Here is a 21,327-nt window from a genome sequence, read left to right as displayed (position 1 = left end):
GAAAAGATCTCTAAAAAAAAAAAAAAAAGATCTCTTAGTCTTTCCCATTCCGTTATTTTCCTCTATTTCTTTGCATTGTTTGCTGAAGAAGGCTTTCTTATCTCTCCTTGCTATTCTTTGGAACTCTGCATTCAGATGCTTATATCTTTCCTTTTCTCCTTTGCTTTTCGCTTCTCTTCTTTTCACAGCTATTTGTAAGGCCTCCCCAGCAGCCATTTTGCTTTTTTGCATTTCTTTTCCTTGGAGATGGTCTTGATCCTTGTCTCCTGTACAGTGTCACGAACCTCTGTCCATAGTTCATCAGGCACTCTATCAGATCTAGTCCCTTAAATCTATTTCTCACTTCCACTGTATAATCATAAGGGATTTGATTTAGGTCATACCTGAATGGTCTAGTGGTTTTCCCTGCTTTCTTCAATTTAAGTCTGAATTTGCCAATAAGGAGTTCATGATCTGAGCCACAGTCAGCTCCTGGTCTTGTTTTTGCTGACTGTATAGAGCTTCTCCATCTTTGGCTGCAAAGAATATAATCAGTCTGATTTTGGTGTTGACCATCTGGTGATGTCCATGGGTAGAGTCTTCTCTTGTGTTGCAAGAGGGTGTTTGCTATGACCAGTGCGTTCCCTTGGCAAAACTTTATTAGCCTTTGCCCTGCTTCATTCTGTATTCCAAGGCCAGATTTGCCTGCTACTCCAGGTGTTTCTTGACTTCCTACTTTTGCATTCCAGTCCCCTATAATGAAAAGGAGATCTTTTGGGGGGGTTAGTTCTAAAAGGTCTTGTAGGTCTTCATAGAACCGTTCAACTTCAGCTTCTTCAGCGTTACTGGTTAGGGCAGAGGCTTGGATTACCGTGATATTGAATGATTTGCCTTGGAAACGAACAGAGATTATTCTGTCATTTTTGAGATTGCATCCAAATACTGCGTTTCGGACTCTTTTGTTGACCATGATGGCTACTCCATTTCTTCTAAGGGATTCCTGCCCGCAGTAGTAGATATAATGGTCATTTAAGTTAAATTCACCCATTCCAGTCCATTTTAGTTTGCTGATTCCTAGAATGTCGACGTTCACTCTTGCCAACTCCTGTTTGACCACTTCCAATTTGCCTTGATTCATGGACCTGACATTCCAGGTTCCTATGCAATATTGCTCTTTACAGCATCGGACCTTGCTTCTATCACCAGTCGCATCCACAGGTGGGTATTGTTTTTTGCTTTGGCTCCATCCCTTCATTCTTTCTGGAGTTATTTCTCCACTGATCTCCAGTAGCATATTGGGCACCTACCGACCCAGGGAGTTCCCCTTTCAGTATCTTATCATTTTGCCTTTTCATACTGTTCATGAGGTTCTCAAGGCAAGAATACTGAAGTGGTTTGCCATTCCCTTCTCCAGTGGACCACATTCTGTCAGACCAGTGGCTTCTAACAGGCATTAATATCTGTTGGAAATGGATTCTCATTGGCTGGAGCCATTGGCAAGTTTTCTAATTCTTGGTCTTCCACTAGGTTGTACAGAGGCTTAACGTCTTTGTTTAAAAGCAGCAACAATGAGGGGGAAAAAAAAAGCTGGTCTGACATAATTATGAACCCCCTGGGCTAGGCTTGTAAAGACATGGTCTCTTTGTCAAGGAGACCCGAGTAGAGTTAGTTCATCATTGGAGCGTCACTTCACAGCTCTGCAGGGAGAGCTAATGCCAGGAGGAAGAGTTTGGCCTCACTGTTTGGCTTCTTATAGACCAATAGGCTCTTTTCTCTTAAATTCTATTAAGTTTGGGGCTCTGCAGGCCTGTCAGAGGAGAGAAGTGTTAAGAAGATTCTGGCAACTGTCCGGGTAAAGGAGCCTCCTGGCATAACAGCAGAGAGGACAATTCATTTTGATATCTTTGGCCTTGAAATTGCTAGTTCTTCTGTTTGTGAATAGTAGCGTTTTGGAGAAGTTGCACAGTCTCTTGTAGCCTAAACAGTTGCTTTCACTATAGGTATATGATCATTCACAAGCTTGCTTTACGCAAGGATTGCCCAACCAAGGCCTTTTTGAAAACATTTAAGTTGCAGCTTACCAGTAGACCCTAGTGTTGGCTTGGGTTTAGCAATCTTATAGACCTTGCTCACCCACATTTCTATGATGAAATGTAATATATTCTTCTAAGATTCTTCTTACCTCCTTTGTTCTCTGTCAACACACAAATTGGAAGCTTTATGTCGAGAGATTGAAAAATTTAGGAATTATTTTGCAGGAGATAGACAATGGCCACAGAATGAAGGTGCAGAGAACTGCTTTAAAGGGTGTATAGAAAAAAAAATAATAATAAAGGGTGTATAGAGTATCAGAAAACGTAGAGATGTGAGTACTTTTGAATTTAAATGATTAAATTGTCCAATCTGAAACTTCGTGAGCTGCAGACTTACAGCAAAATCTATCTGGAGGCGCTCTAGTATTTTCTTATTAGTGTATTGGGTGTTATATCTGGAGTTTCCCTTTGAGCAGCTTAACTGGATTTGTGAATGTCTTCCCAGCAAGTTCTAAACTAGCTGGGCTGGAAGCCAAGATGGGCTAAGAAGTGGATATCACTGTGGAATGCATTTGTTGATGCTTTTTTGTTTTTGCTTTGCTTTTGTTTTGAATCCACATGCATCTCCTCGAGTGACTTCCTTCTATTGAAGGAAGGAAAAAGAACTTTTTCTTTATTCCTTTCTACCCAGAGTCAGCACTTAGATCTTTGTATTTCTGAAACATAGTTCAAAGTCACTTTTCTCTGTTAAGAACTACTTCTTCGGTTATCAGATCTTTTCTCGGCTAGCAGCATTCTCTTGGGGACCTCAGGGTGGGGAGGCCTCACTTTGCTGTCAGTTGTCTGTTGAAGCTAGGTTGGAAAGATGAATGAAGAAGGTAAAAACATGGGGCAGTACTAATTCAAGGGCACTATCTGTTTGAGTAGGAAAGGGTTAGAGATGGCCCTTGTGGAGATGCTCTCACTGGTGGCTTTGTTCCAGTTGACAGGATTCCGAAATGGAAAACAGGTTTTTGTATTGCCTCACTCAAGGTGAGAAGAGAGCCCAGAAGCAAGCTGAATCAGCTCTGGCAGCCTGGGGACACTGCCACTTCCACTGCTCTTCCTGGATATTCTGAGGCCCCCACTGGTGATGCTTCTCATCAGCTTGGCCTTCAGGCTGGCATGCTCTTGGGAGATGAGTACTGCTCAGGAGCGGAGGAGTACAAAGAACAAAGTGCTCAGTTTTGCTGCTTCTCAGTTTACCCTCTGTGAGCAACTCCAAGCAATGTTGAGATGTCAGAGCTGTTTGCCACAGGAAGAAGGTGCTTGCAGACCCAGCCGAATCCTCCCTTTGCCCATCTCATTTCCCTGAGCGACAGTTCGTTTCAGCATCAGCACTGCATGCTGTCTCCAGCCAGAAGCCCCACCTCACTGGATGCATCTGTCCCCAAGCCATGATTGAGGCTGTTAGGTGGTCTCTTCATCTCAGCCACGCAGTGAAAACGGCTCAGAAAGCAGCAGGCACTGGCCTGCACACTTCCAAATATCCTCTTTCTAGAGCTTCCTCTGTGGGGTGTTTGTTATCTCTCCTAGGGGACTCGGTGGAACCACAAAGCCGCCTTTCAGAGGGTGTAAATAGGGAGGAAGAGACAGCAGGCCGGGCCGTGTGATTGGATGTGGACTATGTCTGCCCCCAGCTAGTGTCTAACTGGAAGTCTTCTCAGACTAGCCTCAGAACAGATCAAAACATTTCCCAGCCATCAGAAGAATAAATGGTGACTCTCTCGTCCCAGGGGAAATGAAGTCACCACTAACTTTAACCAGTTGTGTCCCAGATGAATGTACAGAGTGACTCACAAATGTGACGAAGCAGAGAAAGCATGTACATAAAGTTTGTACATAATGATATTCTTTAGAGGGGAAAAAGTCTGTCTTGGTTTCTTCTTTCCTGTTTTTGGCAGAGTTCTGAGGCCCAGTATTTTTGTACTGTTTCCTGGGACTCTTTCTCACCATCCCCTGCTGGCTGTCCTGTGTCCCCACTCACTTCTCTAGGGTCCCTTCCAGTCTGATAGGATGCGAGCTAGCAAATGATGTGGTCCCATTTTCAGGAGAGAGCTGCAGGGTGGAGATAGATAAGAGGTCTTCAGACAGCAGGGACCCACATCGTCTTAACTTGGGAAAGAATTTCTCCCCAGTACCTGTTCATTGAAAGAGGGATTGAGATGCGGCACCTGGTGTGTGGTGATGAGGTGCATGTCTGAGGTTTCTGTCCAGCAGAAAGACTCGACTGTGCTGGTCCACACGCAGACTTGTCCCCATGTGAAGTGACTGGCAGAGTTGAGTTCCTTCTGTGATTGGGTCGGCTGAGCTGACCTGGTGAGTGGATGCCAGCACCTAGTGCCAGGATACGCAGATCTGCAGGTTTTTTCCTTCGGTTCTTAGATTCTACTCACGCTCTCCTGCTCTGCAGCCTCCAGGATTCATTCATTCATCCACTCAACCAATATATATATGAAGCATCTTCCTTGCCAGTAGGTAAGGAAGGTACATCTGGTAGAAGACATTAAGTAGCTAGTAGATATCAGACAATAAGAAGTGCTAAGGGGAAAACTGAATAGAGGACGGGAGAACATGAGGGGTATGGTGTACATAGGGTTGTCAGAGAAGGGAGTTTGAGAAAACCCTGAAGGAGGGAGGGGAGGGATTGAGCCAGGCATAATCTTGGGAGTCCATGGAGTCGTAAAGAGTTGGACAAGACCTAGCGACTAAACAACAACAATCTGGGGAGGGGAGACGGGGGTGGGACTGAGAACTCAAACAGAGAGAACAGTGAGTACAAAGGGCCTGCAGAGGGGCCCTAGCTGGCATGTACTGGAATAGCAGGGAGGCCAGCATGGCCTAAGCGGTGAGTGAGAGAGAGTGACAGCTAAGTCAGAGAGGTCACATGGACCCCTTATGTGTCATGGTGTGGACTTTGACTCTTAATTTGCCTGGGAGATAGTATGTATTAGGGACTCTGAGCAGAGGAGCAACAGGATTGCATTTAAGTTTGATGGGTCTCTGGATGCTGGTTGAGAATAAAACCAGCAGGGACAAAGAAGCCCAGCCAGGAGACTCACAGATATCCAAGCGAGAGATGATGGCGACCTGAACCTGGGTGATAAAAAGAAGTGGTTGTGAAAGCAGTCAGATTCTGTATATATTTTGAAGATAGAGCTCAAGTGTTTCTTGACAATTAGAGAGTGGGCTTCCCTAGTGACTAAGACAGTAAAGAATCTGCTTGTAATGCAGAGACCCGGGTTTAGTCCCTGGGTCGGAAAGATCCCCTGGAGAAGGGAATGGCTACCCCTTCCAGTATTCTTGCCTGGAAAATTCCATGGACAGAGGAGCCTGGCAGGCTACAGTCCATAAGGACACAAAAGAATCCAACAGGACTGAGCAACTAACACAGAGTGGAAAAAAGATCGAGGATGACTCCCAAGGTTTTAGGGCTGAATAGCTGAAAAAGTGGAGTTCCATTCACTGCCCTGGGGAAGTTTGAAGGAGGCACAGAACTAGGGAGCTAACAGGAGCCCTCTTTGGCGCTAGGGCAGGTTTGAGTTGCTTACCAGTACATCCAAGTGGAGATAACAGTAGGCAGTCAAGATATACAAATCTGAAGATATGTTTAGGAGTCATCAGGACTGTGGTGGTTTAGTCACTAAGTTGTGTCCGACTCGCAATCCCATGTACCATAGCCCATCAGATTTCTCTGTCCATGGGATTTTCCAGGCAAGAGTACTGGAGTGGGTTGCCATATTCTCCAGGGGATCTTGCCGACTCAGTGATCGAACCTGTGTCTCCAGCATTCCAGGCAGATTCCTTAGCACTGAGGCACCAGGGAAGCGCCGACTAGGTCTGTGTGAACCTATATATATTATTGGTTTCTAAAGCTATGAGACTAGATGAAATCCCCCAGCAAACAGGTGTTGACAGGAAAAAAAACAGGACCTAAGACTGAGCCCTGGAGCAGACTAAGCATTTAGAATTTGAGAGACAGACCTAGCCAAGGAATCTCAGAAGCAGCAGCCAGAGGGGTAAGAGGCCACCCTGCAGGCCAAGTGAAGATGTTATTTCAAGGAGGAAGAGGGGCCAACTGTCAGATAACACAAGCCTAGATCTAAGAATTAACCATCCAACTTGGCAAATGGAGGTCCCTGGTGGTGGGGGTGATTTTTGTGGTGTGGATAGAAAGGGGCAACCTGGCTGGAACAGGTTCAAGAAAGACTGGAAGGAGAACAATGAGGGACAGCAAGTACAGTGGCTGTTGCGAGGAGTTTTGTTCGATAAGGAGAGAAATAACGATCTTGGCTGATAAAGGGAGTCTTCTTGATGAAATTGTGGCTGAGGCTGAGGTCAAACTTGGGAGAAGACTAGAGGGCTCAATAAGTGGGTGGAGACAGGATCTGCAATCTTTACTTGCCTCTGGCAATAGCCACACCTGGAACTATTCTCTTTTCTTGAAAATCAATGAAATTCCTTCTACTGTTACAGATCTCTTTTATATGATTATTCTAATTGTTGGATTTTTGCTCATAGTCTTTTAGAGTCTTTCTTGATCCTTTCTGTCTCAGTCCATTCTCAGCTCCCTTTGAGGTCCAGCTTAGTTTCCTAAAACCAGCTATGGTTTAGTCTTTCCCTTACCAGCTCTGAATTCTTCCAGGCTAGGCAACTGGACTGGGCCTAGGAACTGTTGCTGGCTTCAGGCCCAGGTGAGCTGACCAAAATAGCCAACAGAAGAACAGTTTGCACAGAGTGAAATTCCTTTAGGGGAAATACCATAGCAGATAGCCAAGAAAGCCTTAGTTAGGGTGGTAAGACCCAACGACACAATAAAAACCAAGTACCCCCAAGGCCTGGCTGTGGAATTTGAGCCAAGTTCTTTCTCAGTTGTGGTGTTTCTTTGTTTCCCTTTCTCTCATCCCCTGGCTCAAGAGTAGTATTCTCAAGTGAAAGACCAGTGAAACAACCCCCAGTCTGGTGGGCAGGGCTCCAGGGCCCCGTCTGAAGCCTCTTCTGTTCCGTGGTGCTCCCTGGGGCAGCCTATGGAAAGAGCTCTAGAGGAGCTGCGCTCCCTGCCCTGTTGCCAGGGGAAAGTTCTGTGAAGGTGCCATGGCGCATATACACTGGCACAGAGCAGCGGCACTTGCCTCACACGTGGGGAGCACTTGCCCCAGATGTCAGGAGGGCTACACATGAGCTCTGAAGAAGGACTGGAGTTGGCCAGACGAATGGGAGAGAGTGTGCTTAGGCTCCAGGTGAGAATGTGTTGTAGTTCCTGAAGTGGAAAAAACGGAAATGTTTGTGGAGAGAGTTGAAAGGGCAAGAGATAAAGTGGGAGAGGTTGGGGGTGGGGGAGGGGGGAGGTGGTCAGGGAGGGGCGGCTTGTTTTGGCCTAAACTATTGAAGGATTTTTTTTGCTGACTATATAGAGCTTCTCCATGTTTGGCTGCAAAGAATATAATCAATCTGATTTTGGTGTTGACCATCTGGCAATGTCCAGGTGTAGAGTCTTCTCTTGTGTTGTTGGAAGAGGGTGTTTGCTATAACCAGTGCGTTCTCTTGGCAAAACTCTATTAGCCTTTGCTCTACTTCATTCTGTACTCCAAGGCCAGATTTGCCTGTGACTCCAGGTGTTTCTTGACTTCCTACTTTTGTATTCCAGTCTCCTGTAATGAAAAGGACATCTTTTTGGGGTGTTAGTTCTAAAAGGTCTTGTAGGTCTTCATAGAACTGTTCAATTTCAGCTTCTTCAGCGTTACTGGTTGGGGCATAGGTTTGGATTACCGTGATATTGAATGGTTTGCCTTGGAAACGAACAGAGATTATTCTGTCGTTTTTGAGATTGCATCCAAGTACTGCATTTCGGACTCTTGTTGACCATGATGGCTACTTCATTTCTTCTAAGGGATTCCTGCCCACAGTAGTAGATATAATGGTCATCTGAGTTAAATTCATCTGAGCTGACTGTGGCTCAGATCATGAACTCCTTATTGGCAAATTCAGACTTAAATTGAAGAAAGCAGGGAAAACCACTAGACCATTCAGGTATGACCTAAATCAAATCCCTTATGATTATACAGTGGAAGTGAGAAATAGATTTAAGGGACTAGATCTGATAGGCAGAGTGCCTGATGAACTATGGACGGAGGTTCATGACATTGTACAGGAGACAAGGATCAAGACCATCCCCAAGGAAAAGAAATGCAAAAAAGCAAAATGGCTGTCTGAGGAGGCCTTACAAATAGCTGTGAAAAGAAGACAAGTGAAAAGCAAAGGAGAAAAGGAAAGATATAAGCATCTGAATGCAGAGTCCAAAGAATAGCAAGGAAAGATAAGAAAGCCTTCCTCAGTGATCAATGCAAAGAAATAGAGGAAAAGAACAGAATGGGAAAGACTAGAGATCTCTTCAAGAAAATTAGAGACATCAAGGGAATATTTCATGCAAAGATGGGCTCGATAAAGGACAGAAATGGTATGGACCTAACAGAAGCAGAAGATATTAAGAAGAGGTGGCAAGAATTCACAGAGCAACTGTACAAAAAAGATCTTCATGACCCAGATAATCACGATGGTGTGATCACTCACCTAGAGCCAGACATCCTGGAATGTGAAGCCAAGTGGGCCTTAGAAAGCATCACTACGAACAAAGCTAGTGGAGGTGATGGAATTCCAGTTGAGCTGTTTCAAATCCTGAAAGATGATGCTGTGAAAGTGCTGCACTCAATAAGCCAGCAAATTTGGAAAACTCAGCAGTGGCCAGAGGACTGGAAAAGGTCAGTTTTCATTCCAATCCCAAAGAAAGGCAATGCCAAAGAATGCTCAAACTACCGCTCAATTGTACTCATCTCACATGCTAGTAAAGTAATGCTCAAAATTCTCCAAGCCAGGCTTCAGCAATATATGAACTGTGAACTTCCAGATGTTCAATCTGGTTTTAGAAAAGGCAGAGGAACCAGAGATCAAATTGCCAATATCTGCTGGATCATCGAAAAAGCAGGAAAGTTCAGAAAATCATCTATTTCTGCTTTACTGACTATGCCAAGCCTTTGACTGTGTGGATCACAATAAACTGTGGAAAATTCTGAGAGATGGGAATACCAGACCACCTGACCTGCCTCTTGAGAAACCTATATGCAGGTCAGGAAGCAACAATTGGAACTGGACACGGAACAACAGACTGGTTCCAAATAGGAAAAGGAGTACGTCAAAGCTGTGTATTGTCACCCTGCTTATTTAACTTCTGTGCAGAGTACATCATGAGAAACGCTGGGCTGGAGGAAGCACAAGCTGGAATCAAGATTGCCAGGAGAAATATCAATAACCTCATATATGCAGATGACACCATCCTTATGGCAGAAAGTGAAGAGGAGCTCAAAAGCCTCTTGATGAAAGTGAAAGAGGAGAGTGAAAAAGTTGGCCTAAAACTCAACATTCAGAAAACGAAGGTCATGGCATCTGGTCTCATCACTCCATGGGAAATAGATGGGGAAACAGTGGAAACAGTGTCAGACTTTATTTTTTTTGGCTCCAAAATCACTGCAGATGGTGATTGCAGCCATGAAATTAAAAGACGCTTACTCCTTGGAAGAAAAGTTATGACCATCCTAGATAGCATATTAAAAAGCAGAGACATTACTTTGCCAACAAAGGTCTGTCTAGTCAAGGCTATGGTTTTTCCAGTGGTCATGTAGGGATGTGACAGTTGGACTGTGAAGAAAGCTGAGTGCCGGAGAATTGATGCTTTTGAACTGTGGTGTTGGAGAAGACTCTTGAGAGAGTCCCTTGGACTGCAAGGAGATCCAACCAGTTCATCCTAAAGGAGATCAGTCCCGGGTGTTCATTGGAAGGTCTGATGCTGAAGCTAAAACTCTAGTTGGCCACCTCATGCGAAGAGTTGACTTATTGGGAAAGTCCCTGATGCTGGGAGGGATTGGGGGCAGGAGGAGAAGGGGACAACAGAGGATGAGATGGCTGGATGGCATCACTGACTCGATGGATGTGAGTTTTAGTAAACTCTTGGAGTTGGTGATGGACAGGGAGGCCTGGCGTGCCGCGATTCATGGGGTTGCAAAGAGTTAGACACAACTGAACTAAACTGATTGAAGGATTTAATCTGGGGGAGTAGTTGAGTGAATTTACATTTTAAAAGATTGTTTAGACAAAACTGTGGAGGTTGGATTAGAGGTGGCTAGGCCAGAGGCTAGGGAGCCATCTTGAAGGCTTTGGGCTGTATTTCTGGCTGGGCTGAAGGTGGTTAACTCTAGCATAAGGCAGATGGAGAGAGATTCGTATTTAGGAGGCAGACCCAGGAGGACTTGATGATTGGGTGGTGATGAGGATAGAGCTCTGGTTTCGTTGTGATTGGAAGTACCAGAAGGGGCTGGTTAACCAGAAATATTTATTATCCATTCAGCCTCCAGGCACTGGTGTCACTGTGCTGTGTAATAGGCTTGATGTAGCGGCTCAGCAGTGAAAACAGACCTGAGCCCTCTGATTTCCGTGAGTGTGGAAGAGAGACGTTAAGCCCATAATGATTTAATGCATGGTGAGTTACCAGACGAGTTAACCTCATGTCAAGGCTCCTCGAAGGCCTCTCCGAGGAAATGACATGCCTTTTACACAGTGGGCTTTTGAGGGGAAAAAAAAACAACCTGAGGTCTGAAGGGTGAGTCGTGTTAGCTAGTGAAGAGAGAAGAAAGAGTTCTGAGCAAGGACAGGGCAGGGATGAGAATGGGGAAGAGATGGAGGCTCTTCAGGGATCTGAAAGGAGGCCCATGGTGACTGGGGATGAGCAGGCCAGGGAGAGAATGGGCCCAGGTAACAGCTTGGCATTGGCAGTTCTGTGGCCAACCCAGGTGAAAAGCCCACAGAGGGCTGGAGGTACTGGTCCACCACTCAGAAGGGAGATGTGTAGCCCATTCATAGACCTGGGCTCATCAGCCTGGGAAAGGTACTTGAAGCCATGTGAGTGGGCACAGTCACCCCTGGAATGGGTGTTGGGTGGGAAAGATGATACTGAGGAGCATCCGTACTGAAGGAATGGCCAAAGGAGCCCGCAAAGGGAAGAGGTGGCTGGAGAGGTAGGAGAAAATCTGTGGGGATTTCAAGAGGAGGGAATGGTCAAAGGGTCAGGGGTCTGTTGGATTAAACAATGAGGAGGGCCCTGGTTGCCTGGCGAGTGCAGTATCAGCAGAGACCTGGGGTGAAAGTCCAAGTGAGCAGGTGAGAAGGGAGCGGGACAGCAGGGTGCTGGCAGCTTTTCCACTAAGTTTGGCCAAGGAGTGAGGAAGCTGCAGCTGGAGGGATGGAGGTGGAGATGAACCATCGTATGTTCATCCAGATCTGGGACATTCACGGTTTTAAATTGGAGTTAAGTTGGTTTCCAGTATAGGGAAAAGGAAAATCAAGAGTGGACCTGTCAGGCACTGAACAACCCCCAACCCCTGCCTGGAAGCCTTGTGTGACAGCCTTGGAAATTTTCCCTGGAGCCTAAGACAGCTGCAATTGCTGGTAGAGCAAACCACCATAAAACTTCATGAGCCAGGGAAAGGGGAAAGTTACAGCAGAGTCCTGATGCCAGCACAGACTGAAAGCGTTCTCCCTGCACCATCTTGGTTGGTTTCATTTTCCTCCCTGGCTGGCCCCTGAAATACTCCTCTAGATCTCAAACCAGTGGTTTCTCTCCTAGAGTCTCACAGAGCTTTGTGGCCCCCGGGCTGTGGAGCTGGACAACCAAAATGGAGACTCATCTCCTTGCCACATCCTGGGATGTCATTTTGCAGTGGCGTCAGGACTCTGCTCTAACTTCCTAACTGAAAAGCCACTCAGCCCAGCAGAATCTCTAGACATTCTGACTCCGGGGCGCTGATGACCGCAGAGGGAGAGAGATGGGAAAGGGAGGTGAATAAGCGCTGGGCCAGTTTTCATTTTGTTTGCACTGTATCCTTTTCTGGTGTCCTCCTGTTTCATAACAGGGGATGTCAGAGGGAGAGTCATTCACCATTTTTAGCTAAGTGAACCTGAGCCCAGGGGAGCCTCCTGGAAGAGCCCCTGCCTGCCCTTCCCAGCCCTGCCAGCAACTAACTCATCCTGTGTTTTTATCAGCAGTGAGGTTTGAGGATTATAAAAACATGTACATTTTCAGATCAGATCATTTCATCCACCTTCCCACCCCACCGGAGGAACACACATCCTGCCTCTGGGTAAACGACTCCAGAGAAGGGAGAACATTACCTCAAGAGGCAACTGATCCCAGTGTTTGAAAGTTCTCCCCTCTAGAAAGCTGAAATTTCCACCCCAAAGTCTTGGTTCTTCTCATTCAGTACATGTGTGGAATAAATGTCCTGGTGGACACCACCACAGCTGCCCTCAAGCTCCGCTTGAAAACCCCTCTTTCAAAACATCCCTCAGGACGGAACCCGACACTCCAGGCGGGGCCAGTACAGAGCAGACGAGGACTATTATTTTCTATGACTGAACTTTTGGAAATGCAGTCCAAGATCGCAGTAGCATTTTTGGCAACCACATCTAGGTTCTGTTGCTTCCCATATAACTTTGAGTCAAAACCACTGGGGCTTATTCACATGAGAAACACGGTTAAGCGCTATCTTCCTGTCCTATGTGCATGCGATTTTTTTTTTCTTCTTAACTCAAATGCAGTGTTCACTCAACTTCAAAGTTTAAACCACCATTTACTGATTCCCCACTCTAGGCTCAATATCTCTCATTACTGACGCCTCCTAGAATCGTGTCAGGATGACCTTACCTCTGTTTTACAGGTGGTGCACTGAGGCTGGGAGAGGAAGGCCCCAGCCGTCCCACAGTCTGAACGCTCATTTTGGTCTGGAGCCTCATGCTCTTGAGCACTGCACACGCCGGTTTTTTTAAGTTCTCTTTGAACCCTGGTACAGACACCCATTGTGTTTACAATCCTCAGTTTTGTGACATCCATAAAGTTAATTTGCCTTCTAGGTCTTTTGCATGGTTTCCCTAACTTGGGTGGTGGATAGACTGCTTTGAAGCCATGTTTCCAGCCGGTAGGGCACAAAACCAATTTAGTGAGTCACAACTGGCATTTAAAAAAATGAAATAGAGTAGAAAAATATCAAAGCCCATCACATGTAGCAAGGGCAAATTTTATTTCAGGAAATTCTTATTGCATGAGCGTAGGACAGGGAAGTGTGTGGGGGTGTATGTGCTTATACTGGGTCTTGATGTGAGTTGTTTTTATGATTGTGGTTCATGGTCTGAATAGTCTAAACACTGCTCTAAAGGGAAGATGTTTTTTCAGTCAACTTAGGTTGTTTACACTGTAAGGCTGCAACCTTACTTAATTATGTATAACAATCTGTTCATCAGTTCATAGATGTAGTGCCTATAAAATTAATTCAATAACTAAAGAAAAGCCAATAAAATCAGCATCATTTGGTGGGGGAAAAGTTGACTGAACCTCAGTTGCTGCTGTCAGTATACGTTCAGCACAGATTTGACACCCTGGCTCCTTGAGTTCTGCACACCCACCCTGCCGTGTCTAGTGTCCAGTGACGTCCTCCGAGGCTTCTGAAGAGCCATCATCCATCACTTTGCACAAATGTGCCATGAATTAAATGTGCAGAATTAAGTTGTCTTAAGCCCATGTAGTTAAGAGTGGTGCCACTTGGTACCAATACAGTGGTACACAACTCACAGAGGCCCAGAAATGTGCAAATTGGTTAAGCAGCAGTTACTCAGTCATCTGTAGTTACATGTTCTTTTTTGGCTGCCTCACGAGTCAGTGCGTGATCCTAGCCCTGACTAGGGGTCAGACTCATGCCCTCTGCAGTGGAAGTGCAAAATCTTAACCACTGGACCACCAGGGACGTCCCAGTATGTGTTCATTTTTAAAAGATGATCATCGCAGTGAAAACACAAGAATAAAACATTCTGCTAGAAAAAGCATGAGCCTCCGAGGGGAACCCTGCCAACCCGGTCGGGAGACCCACCTCTAGCAGGAGACCCTGGCTGGCCTCATAGCAGCACACTGCTCAGGACAGACTGGATCTCAGCACTTAGGTAGAGGCATGTTCAGCTTAGCCCCCAAACTAGACTATTATTCTGCATGTAGTTCTTTCCCTTCTTGTTCGTTAGAATACTGTGACCGTTTCGGTCAAATGCCCTGTTGATTCACAGGGAGCTTTTGTATACTATTCTCTCAGTGTAGCCATCCAAAACCCCATAAAAAAGAAACAGGTTTGTTCAGCATGACTTGGTTTTAGCAACCCCATGCTTATTCCTTGAGATCACTGCCTTCCTCACCTTAGTAATTGTAGCGCTGTTCAGTCGTTTGTTCTAGGGTTTTGCTGAGGATCAGTGTCTGTGATATTTCAGGATCCACCTGTGCGATCTGCCCAGAGCTGCCCTCTGGCTCCTCACACAGTTTGCTGCAAAGTCTCTGCCTGCTGTGGAGTGCAGCCTATGTGGCCTCAGGGCCTGGAAACCGTTTAGGGCATTGACGAGCCTGCTTACTAACCTGTCCTGGGCTGCAGTTCCTGCTTTACCTACCTTTTCTTTACCTTTTCTCATTTAAGAATCATTCTCCCAAAGAGAAACCAGAGACCAGCCACACTGAGTGGTTCCAAGCGCTCAGTGCCTGAGCCGTTCTGCCTCTTCCCGTCTCTGAGTGATACCCTTCTTGTTTCTGTATTTCCTGAGACCTGCTTTCCAAAGGTCTGAGGTGTATCCAAGTCTGACTCTCTGCACGGTGCTCTTTTTCTTGTGATCTGTAAACTGTAAGAGGGCTTAGAGTCGCAAGCTCCCCTGATTTCCGTTTTACTTGTCTTGTTTCTCCTAGATCAGACCTAAGTTCAGAGTAGAGAGTCCTTCATTACTCCCTCAGCGTTCTTTATTTTCCTTTATTTAAAACGAAAGTATAGTAGAGTATATTCATTGTGGGGAAAATGAGAAAATACAGAAAAATGGGAAAAATTCTTTAAATGAAGCAAAAATCTACCACCAGGAGATAATGGCTTTTAGCATTTTAGCCTTTTTTTTTTTAAATAGATTTTTTCCCTGCTATATTCATATATATAATTATGTACTCATTTAAGAAAAAGTAGGATTTATGATATCTTCATTCTCATTACATTCAGTTATTAACTCTCCTAGTCTTGGTGATACTATGGGGCCATGCCTATCATGCTATGTAAAACTAAATTTATTTAAAGTAATTATTCATATGTGCGCGCGTTCTCTCTCTTTCTCTCTCTCTCTCTCTCTCTCTCTCTATATATATATATATATATATATATATATATATAGCTCGATACCTAGGCCATTGTGTTCATGTGGTAAAGGCAGAGCATAAAGCGATCTAGACTTTTTACATGGAGTGGGTGTGTCCTTCTTGTCAGAGATCCCAGCTCAGCGATGCTTCTCTCCCAGACTGGCTTGGCATCTGGTTACAGCAGGAGTGAGCAGAAGCTCTTGTCAGAGCTACAGGAATAGCTGGGGGGATGCCCCTGCCCACCGTATAGGGGCCCCAGTCTAGCTGGGGAGAGGCAGCAGTGCCTGGCAGAGAGGGCTCCATTAGGTGGCACCGCTTAGTTACTGAAGCCCATGTTTTTATAGTCTCAGTATCTTTACATTATTCTAGACTTTTTGATGGTTGGAAGACAGCCCAGTGGAGGCAGGACCAGCTGTCCTCACAGCCTGGATGGCTAAGTCTGAGAAAGAGAGAAGGTCTTTGTAGGGTTGCTAACCTTGAGTAGGGTAGTGTGGGGAAAGGTCATCAACCTCTTGTAGGGAAGCAATGGCAAATAGAGGCAAAAAGAAAATCTGAGGCCAGGGGACTTGGGTTCTTTTCAAGTGCCATGAGTATTATTCCATCTCTTTTCTTCCAACAGAACCACAGACCAGCATGGCTGCCACTGCCGCTGTCAGTCCCAGTGACTACCTGCAGCCTGCCGCCTCTACCACCCAGGCGAGTGGGCAGTGGGCTCTGGGGGTTGGGGGCTGCATTAGCCTGGAAGAGCTTGCTGAAGCTGACATGAAACCACAGCTGAAGCTCTGTGCTGGCTCACTATAACTGCCCAAGGCTGTGAGACCAGGGAGGGTTCAGTTTTTCACTTTTTCTGACCTAACAAACCAAGGTAGCTCATCTAAGGTGCAACAATTGAGTCAGGAGGAAAAGCAGGATGCAACTCAAGGTCCTTCCACCAGACCCCACTGACCATACAAGGAAAACAGAGACTGTCCCTGCACCCCGGAGGCTCTTTCCTTGTCCATCGAAAATGTCATGTCCCAAGCATTGGAAAACACTTTTCCAAAGGGTTTATTCCTCCTGTCCCCTCCACTTGTCTTTCTCTCCTTCCCTTCCTCAGTGCTTCCTCACTTGATGAGTCAAGGATCCTTTATCGCTGGGGTGTGGTGGGAGCTAATAGAGCTCCGTCTACAAGCTGAGGGTGATTCTAGATCCCCATTAGATACCATTACGCCCAGGGAGTAAGAAGTCAGCTCATGTTGCTAGTTCACCCTGTCAAGGGATGTTTCTGGGGAGTTCCTTCCTGAGAAGGACACTTTCCACCTTTTCTCTGTTAATTCCTCAGTGGAGAAACCATTGGGGATGGGGAGACTGGGACAACTGCAGGGGAAGGATGCTGGCACCCCACTCGTCAGGTGGGGAGGAGCCTGCCAGGAGGAGAGGATCCTAAAGGGTGGGGCGGCTGGGCAGCAGGCCTCATGTCTCACTCTTGGTCTCCTCCTGGTGTTTTGCAGGACTCCCAGCCATCTCCCTTAGCGCTGCTTGCCGCGACATGTAGCAAAATCGGCCCTCCAGCTGTTGAAGCTGCGGTGACGCCTCCTGCTCCCCCTCAGCCCACTCCACGGAAACTCGTCCCTATCAAACCCGCCCCTCTCCCTCTCAGCCCCAGCAAGAATAGCTTTGGAATCTTGTCCTCCAAGGGAAACATACTTCAGATTCAGGGGTCACAGCTGAGCACGTCCTACCCTGGGGGGCAGCTGGTGTTCGCCATCCAGAACCCCACTGTGGTCAACAAAGGGACCCGATCGAACACCAATATCCAGTACCAGGCAGTCCCTCAGATCCAGGCCAGCAGTCCTCAGACCATCCAGGTGCAGCCCAGTCTCACCAACCAGATCCAGATCATCCCTGGCACCAACCAAGCCATCATCACCCCGTCCCCGTCCAGTCACAAGCCCGTCCCCATCAAGCCAGCCCCTGTCCAGAAGTCGAGTACGACCACCACTCCGGCACAGAGCGGGGCCAATGTGGTGAAGCTGACAGGTGGCGGTGGCAATGTGACCCTTACTCTGCCTGTCAACAACCTCGTGAACACCAGCGACCCCGGGGCCACCACTCAGCTCCTCACGGAGAGCCCCCCTGCCCCGCTGTCTAAGACTAACAAGAAAGCCAGGAAGAAGAGTCTTCCTGCCGCCCAGCCCCCTGTGGCCGTGGCCGAGCAGGTGGAGACGGTGCTGATCGAGACCACCGCGGACAACATCATCCAAGCAGGAAACAACCTGCTCATTGTTCAGAGCCCCGGCGGGGGCCAGCCAGCCGTGGTCCAGCAGGTCCAGGTGGTGCCCCCCAAGGCTGAGCAGCAGCAGGTGGTGCAGATTCCACAGCAGGCCCTGCGGGTGGTGCAGGCCGCGTCCGCCACACTCCCCACCGTCCCCCAGAAGCCCTCCCAGAACTTCCAGATCCAGGCTGCTGAGCCGTCACCTACTCAGGTACCACGCTGACCTTTCCGCAGAGCTTCCCTCTCCTCCTCAGCTCTAAACGGCTGATGCTCCGTTCCACTCGGCTCGCTTTTCTAGGTGATGCTGATGCATCTTCCCATCTGACCTCAGCGTTGGGAGTCAGGATCGTTTGGGATGGGTAGTAAGGGCCCATTTCTGCCAGATCGTAGGGCCACATACTGCTTATCTTTAGAAATCAGGTACAATATCCATATATACCTATATTTTGAAAACTTCCTTTAGGGGGGTCTTTTGGTAGAGGGATGATTAGGTGGCAGATATGTAAAGTTCAGGGACTTCCCCGGCAGTCTAGTGGTTAGGACTCTGCTTTCATTGCAGGGGGACACAGGTTTAATGCCTGTAGAGGAACTGAGATCCCACATGCCGCAAAAATTTTATTTTTTTAATTCTAGAACTGCATACTCAGAATGATAGTAAGAGTGAAAAAATTCTAGTCAGAACCATAGAATTTGATGTGAAGTAAGAAAACCAATGAGAAAAATGCTAATCATTGTTAATGACAAAAGTTCAGAGGAGGCACCCCTCCCTAGCTTTATAGCAGGAACATTTAGGATAGATCTATCTGTAATGCTGACCTAAACAGGAACTTAGTTTTGGCATTTATTAGGGGGCTGTAATATTCAAATTTATATGGCTCTGCAGGGCAGCATTTATACTTTGTGTAAATGTAGTAAAAGCCAGAGATTAGGCCCATGTTGCAGATGGAGAACCTGAAACTCAGAGAAATTATTAATATCCAGATCTAATAGAGCACGAATAACTGGATTCAACATAAAGAGCCAGGATTCAACTCAGATTTCAGACCCACACTTTTTTTCCCTTATTCCACACTGGCTCACTATGTTATGTATGTCAGGGGCTACACTTAAAATTGTATAAGGATTTCTTTTTGAATATAAAAAACCAGCTCCTGCCATGGAGGAATTTATAATCCAGCTGTCTGTAGAGAGGACCAGGGCATCAGGGAGAGAGATGACAGTTGTGCACCCTGGGGAGGAGATCTGAGGCCTGCCCTCCAGTGCCTCCTCCCTTCTGGTATATTGCACACTGCCCAGTGGCTTTCTATGAATCAGTGTAAGTTGTTGTAGCACGTGTGAGCCTCCCTTATCAGACCTACCTTGATGGTGAAGAACTGAGGCAAGACTGCTCAGGTGCTGAAGCCTCCAGGCGCCTCCTCTTCCCTAAGGTCCCGGGTCTTGAGACTGATGGAGGCAGGGCTTAAAATCTGGGTCCTCCTAAGGAAGTAAGAATACATGTGCAGAAAGATTTAGCGCTACAACGTTATGTTTTAATGATAGTATATTTCCTGAGGTACTGTCTGTTACCCAGCTAAAACCCAGCTATTAACTGGATCTTCTAGGCGAATTTCAATCTTGTCACTAAATAGATTTCTAAAAGTGGGTCAAAGGATATGCATGTTTTTTTGTTTGTTTTGTTTTGTTTTTTGATATGCATGTTTTTAAAAATGTACTGTACTCTCTATGAGAGAGATTTGCAGTCCTCAGTCCTGAGGTCACATCTGGCCAATTTGTGTGGTTATTCACCATAAGACAGAGACCTCAAGACCTACGTGGCCTAAAGTATGTATGTATTATTTTCCCTTTAGAGAAAAAGTGTGTTGGACTCTGCTCTATATTGTGAGAAAGAAAATGTTCTAGTAACAGAAATTTCGGATATGCAGAAAATAGCAATGATTTGCAAAAGGGGCAGGCACATACCAGAAAATTGAGGATGAGATGTGTACTTAATAATAGATAACATGAGGTTTGTTTGCTTTTAACTGAGAAATATGGTCCTAAATAATCCAAGGATCAAAAATAATCCCGGTCAAAAAAAATAATAACTCCAATCAAAATCATAGCAGACTTTTTTTTTTTAACAAATCATTTGAGTATAAGTTGCCATCTTGCCCCTGTTACTCCCCAATGTTTTATAGAAAGTGTGTAATTCTTAAACACAAGAAGGACATGTAACACATGGTTGTATTACAGCACAACCATCAAGCATAGAAAGCCAGCAAGGATGCACACTAACTTTTAATTCAGAGACTCCGTTCAGGTCTCACCACTTGCCCCAGTGATTCCTTTGTGGCACAAGGATCTCCTAAAGGCTGTTTTCACTTGTTCGAAGAACATTCACAGTGCGTCTTTTGTGAGATCATCATTTAGCTGCCTTCTAATTCTTCAGTTCAGAGATTTGGCATTATATTTTTCTATGCTAAGTAAACTGTTCTGTTTCAAATCAGCAGATAACATCTGTCAGCTTAGTGCAGGGATGCCATCAGCCCTGTTTGTTGGGCATCAGCAGGGGGTAAATGTAGGTCTGGGCCAGTTGGAGAAGACTTGGGTGGACAGAGAGGTCCCCGTTTCTTCCTTGGGGCAGGGAGATGGCATTGCATTGAAACGTGGCAGGTGCCAGGACTCTCAGGGGGCACTGACTTTTTCTGTCTGGCGCCTCCCAGGTCTACATCCGTACGCCTTCTGGTGAGGTACAGACGGTCCTCGTCCAGGACAGCCCCCCAGCAACAGCTGCAACTGCCTCCACCACCACTTGCAGTAGCCCTGCGTCCCGTGCTGCCCATCTGAGTGGGACCAGCAAAAAGCACTCGGCTGCAATTCTCCGAAAAGAACGACCCCTGCCAAAGATCGCTCCTGCTGGGAGCATCATCAGCCTGAACGCAGCACAGCTGGCAGCAGCGGCCCAGGCCATGCAGACCATCAACATCAACGGTGTCCAGGTCCAGGGCGTGCCCGTCACCATCACCAACACTGGCGGTGAGGGAAGTCCCCTGGGCTGGGGTGTGGGCGGCATGCCTGTGCATCGCACACATAGGCCTGACGTTTGCCTGGTCCCTTCCATCTTAAAAGCATGTTCCTTGGTCCTTATGTCAGCTTTGTGAGATAGTTTAAGACACATGTTGGCCTTTCCAGCAGCTAAAGACCTTGAATATGATGGAGAGCATAAGATACACTCAGGAAAACTTTCAGCTAACATATGCATACAGAAGTTTGGTGCAGACCAAAGACATGGTCAGGGGAGGCTCTGGGTAAAGGTGCTTGAAGGAAGGCTTCTTGGAGAAAGCCTTGACTTAAGGTTGATAGAAGAGAAGGGAGCCTTTGGCAGCAAGACTGGCTTGTATGGCACTCAGTTCGGTGGCAATATTTAGTAATATCTTCAGTATGAAAGCCACCTTGCAGATAATAAAACACTAGTTACTGAGCAAAAATGGTTCATTGCATTCTTTAGCTGGGTGCAGGGCACTATTCAGAGTAATTGAATCTGTCTGAATCTCCTCCCTTCATCCTTGGTTTAGCAGCAGGGAGGAGTTCGCCTGCAGGCACTCCCCTGCTTTGATGGCTTTGTGCAAGTTCCCGGGGGACTTGATTCATTCCAGAGTGCAAAGCACTGTCTCTCTCTCTATGAACAATAATTCCTGGATGCTTTTCTGGGAGCAGAGTTGGTGTCTCACAAGGACCTAAAGCTGGAGGAGATTCTGGGAAAGCGTTTCAAGATAGGACCCAGGTGGGCAGTGTCT

At 46.5% G+C, this 21,327-nt stretch overlaps 1 protein-coding gene across 1 annotated transcript in view; it reads left to right on the top strand.

The window, feature by feature from the left end:
* SP2 (Sp2 transcription factor) overlaps positions 1 to 21,327 on the top strand; it is a 30,566-nt gene that overhangs the window by 3,416 nt on the left and 5,823 nt on the right. The window contains exons 2-4 of the mRNA XM_018064952.1: positions 15,917 to 15,993; positions 16,788 to 17,762; positions 20,254 to 20,566. Coding sequence (XP_017920441.1) covers positions 15,917 to 15,993; positions 16,788 to 17,762; positions 20,254 to 20,566 — 1,365 coding nt within the window. The remainder of the gene's footprint in view (positions 1 to 15,916; positions 15,994 to 16,787; positions 17,763 to 20,253; positions 20,567 to 21,327) is intronic.

Source organism: Capra hircus, chromosome 19 (genome assembly GCF_001704415.2).
Source record: "Capra hircus breed San Clemente chromosome 19, ASM170441v1, whole genome shotgun sequence".
In the NCBI taxonomy this organism is placed as follows: Eukaryota; Metazoa; Chordata; class Mammalia; order Artiodactyla; family Bovidae; genus Capra; species Capra hircus.
This window is presented reverse-complemented; position numbering and strand designations above follow the sequence as displayed.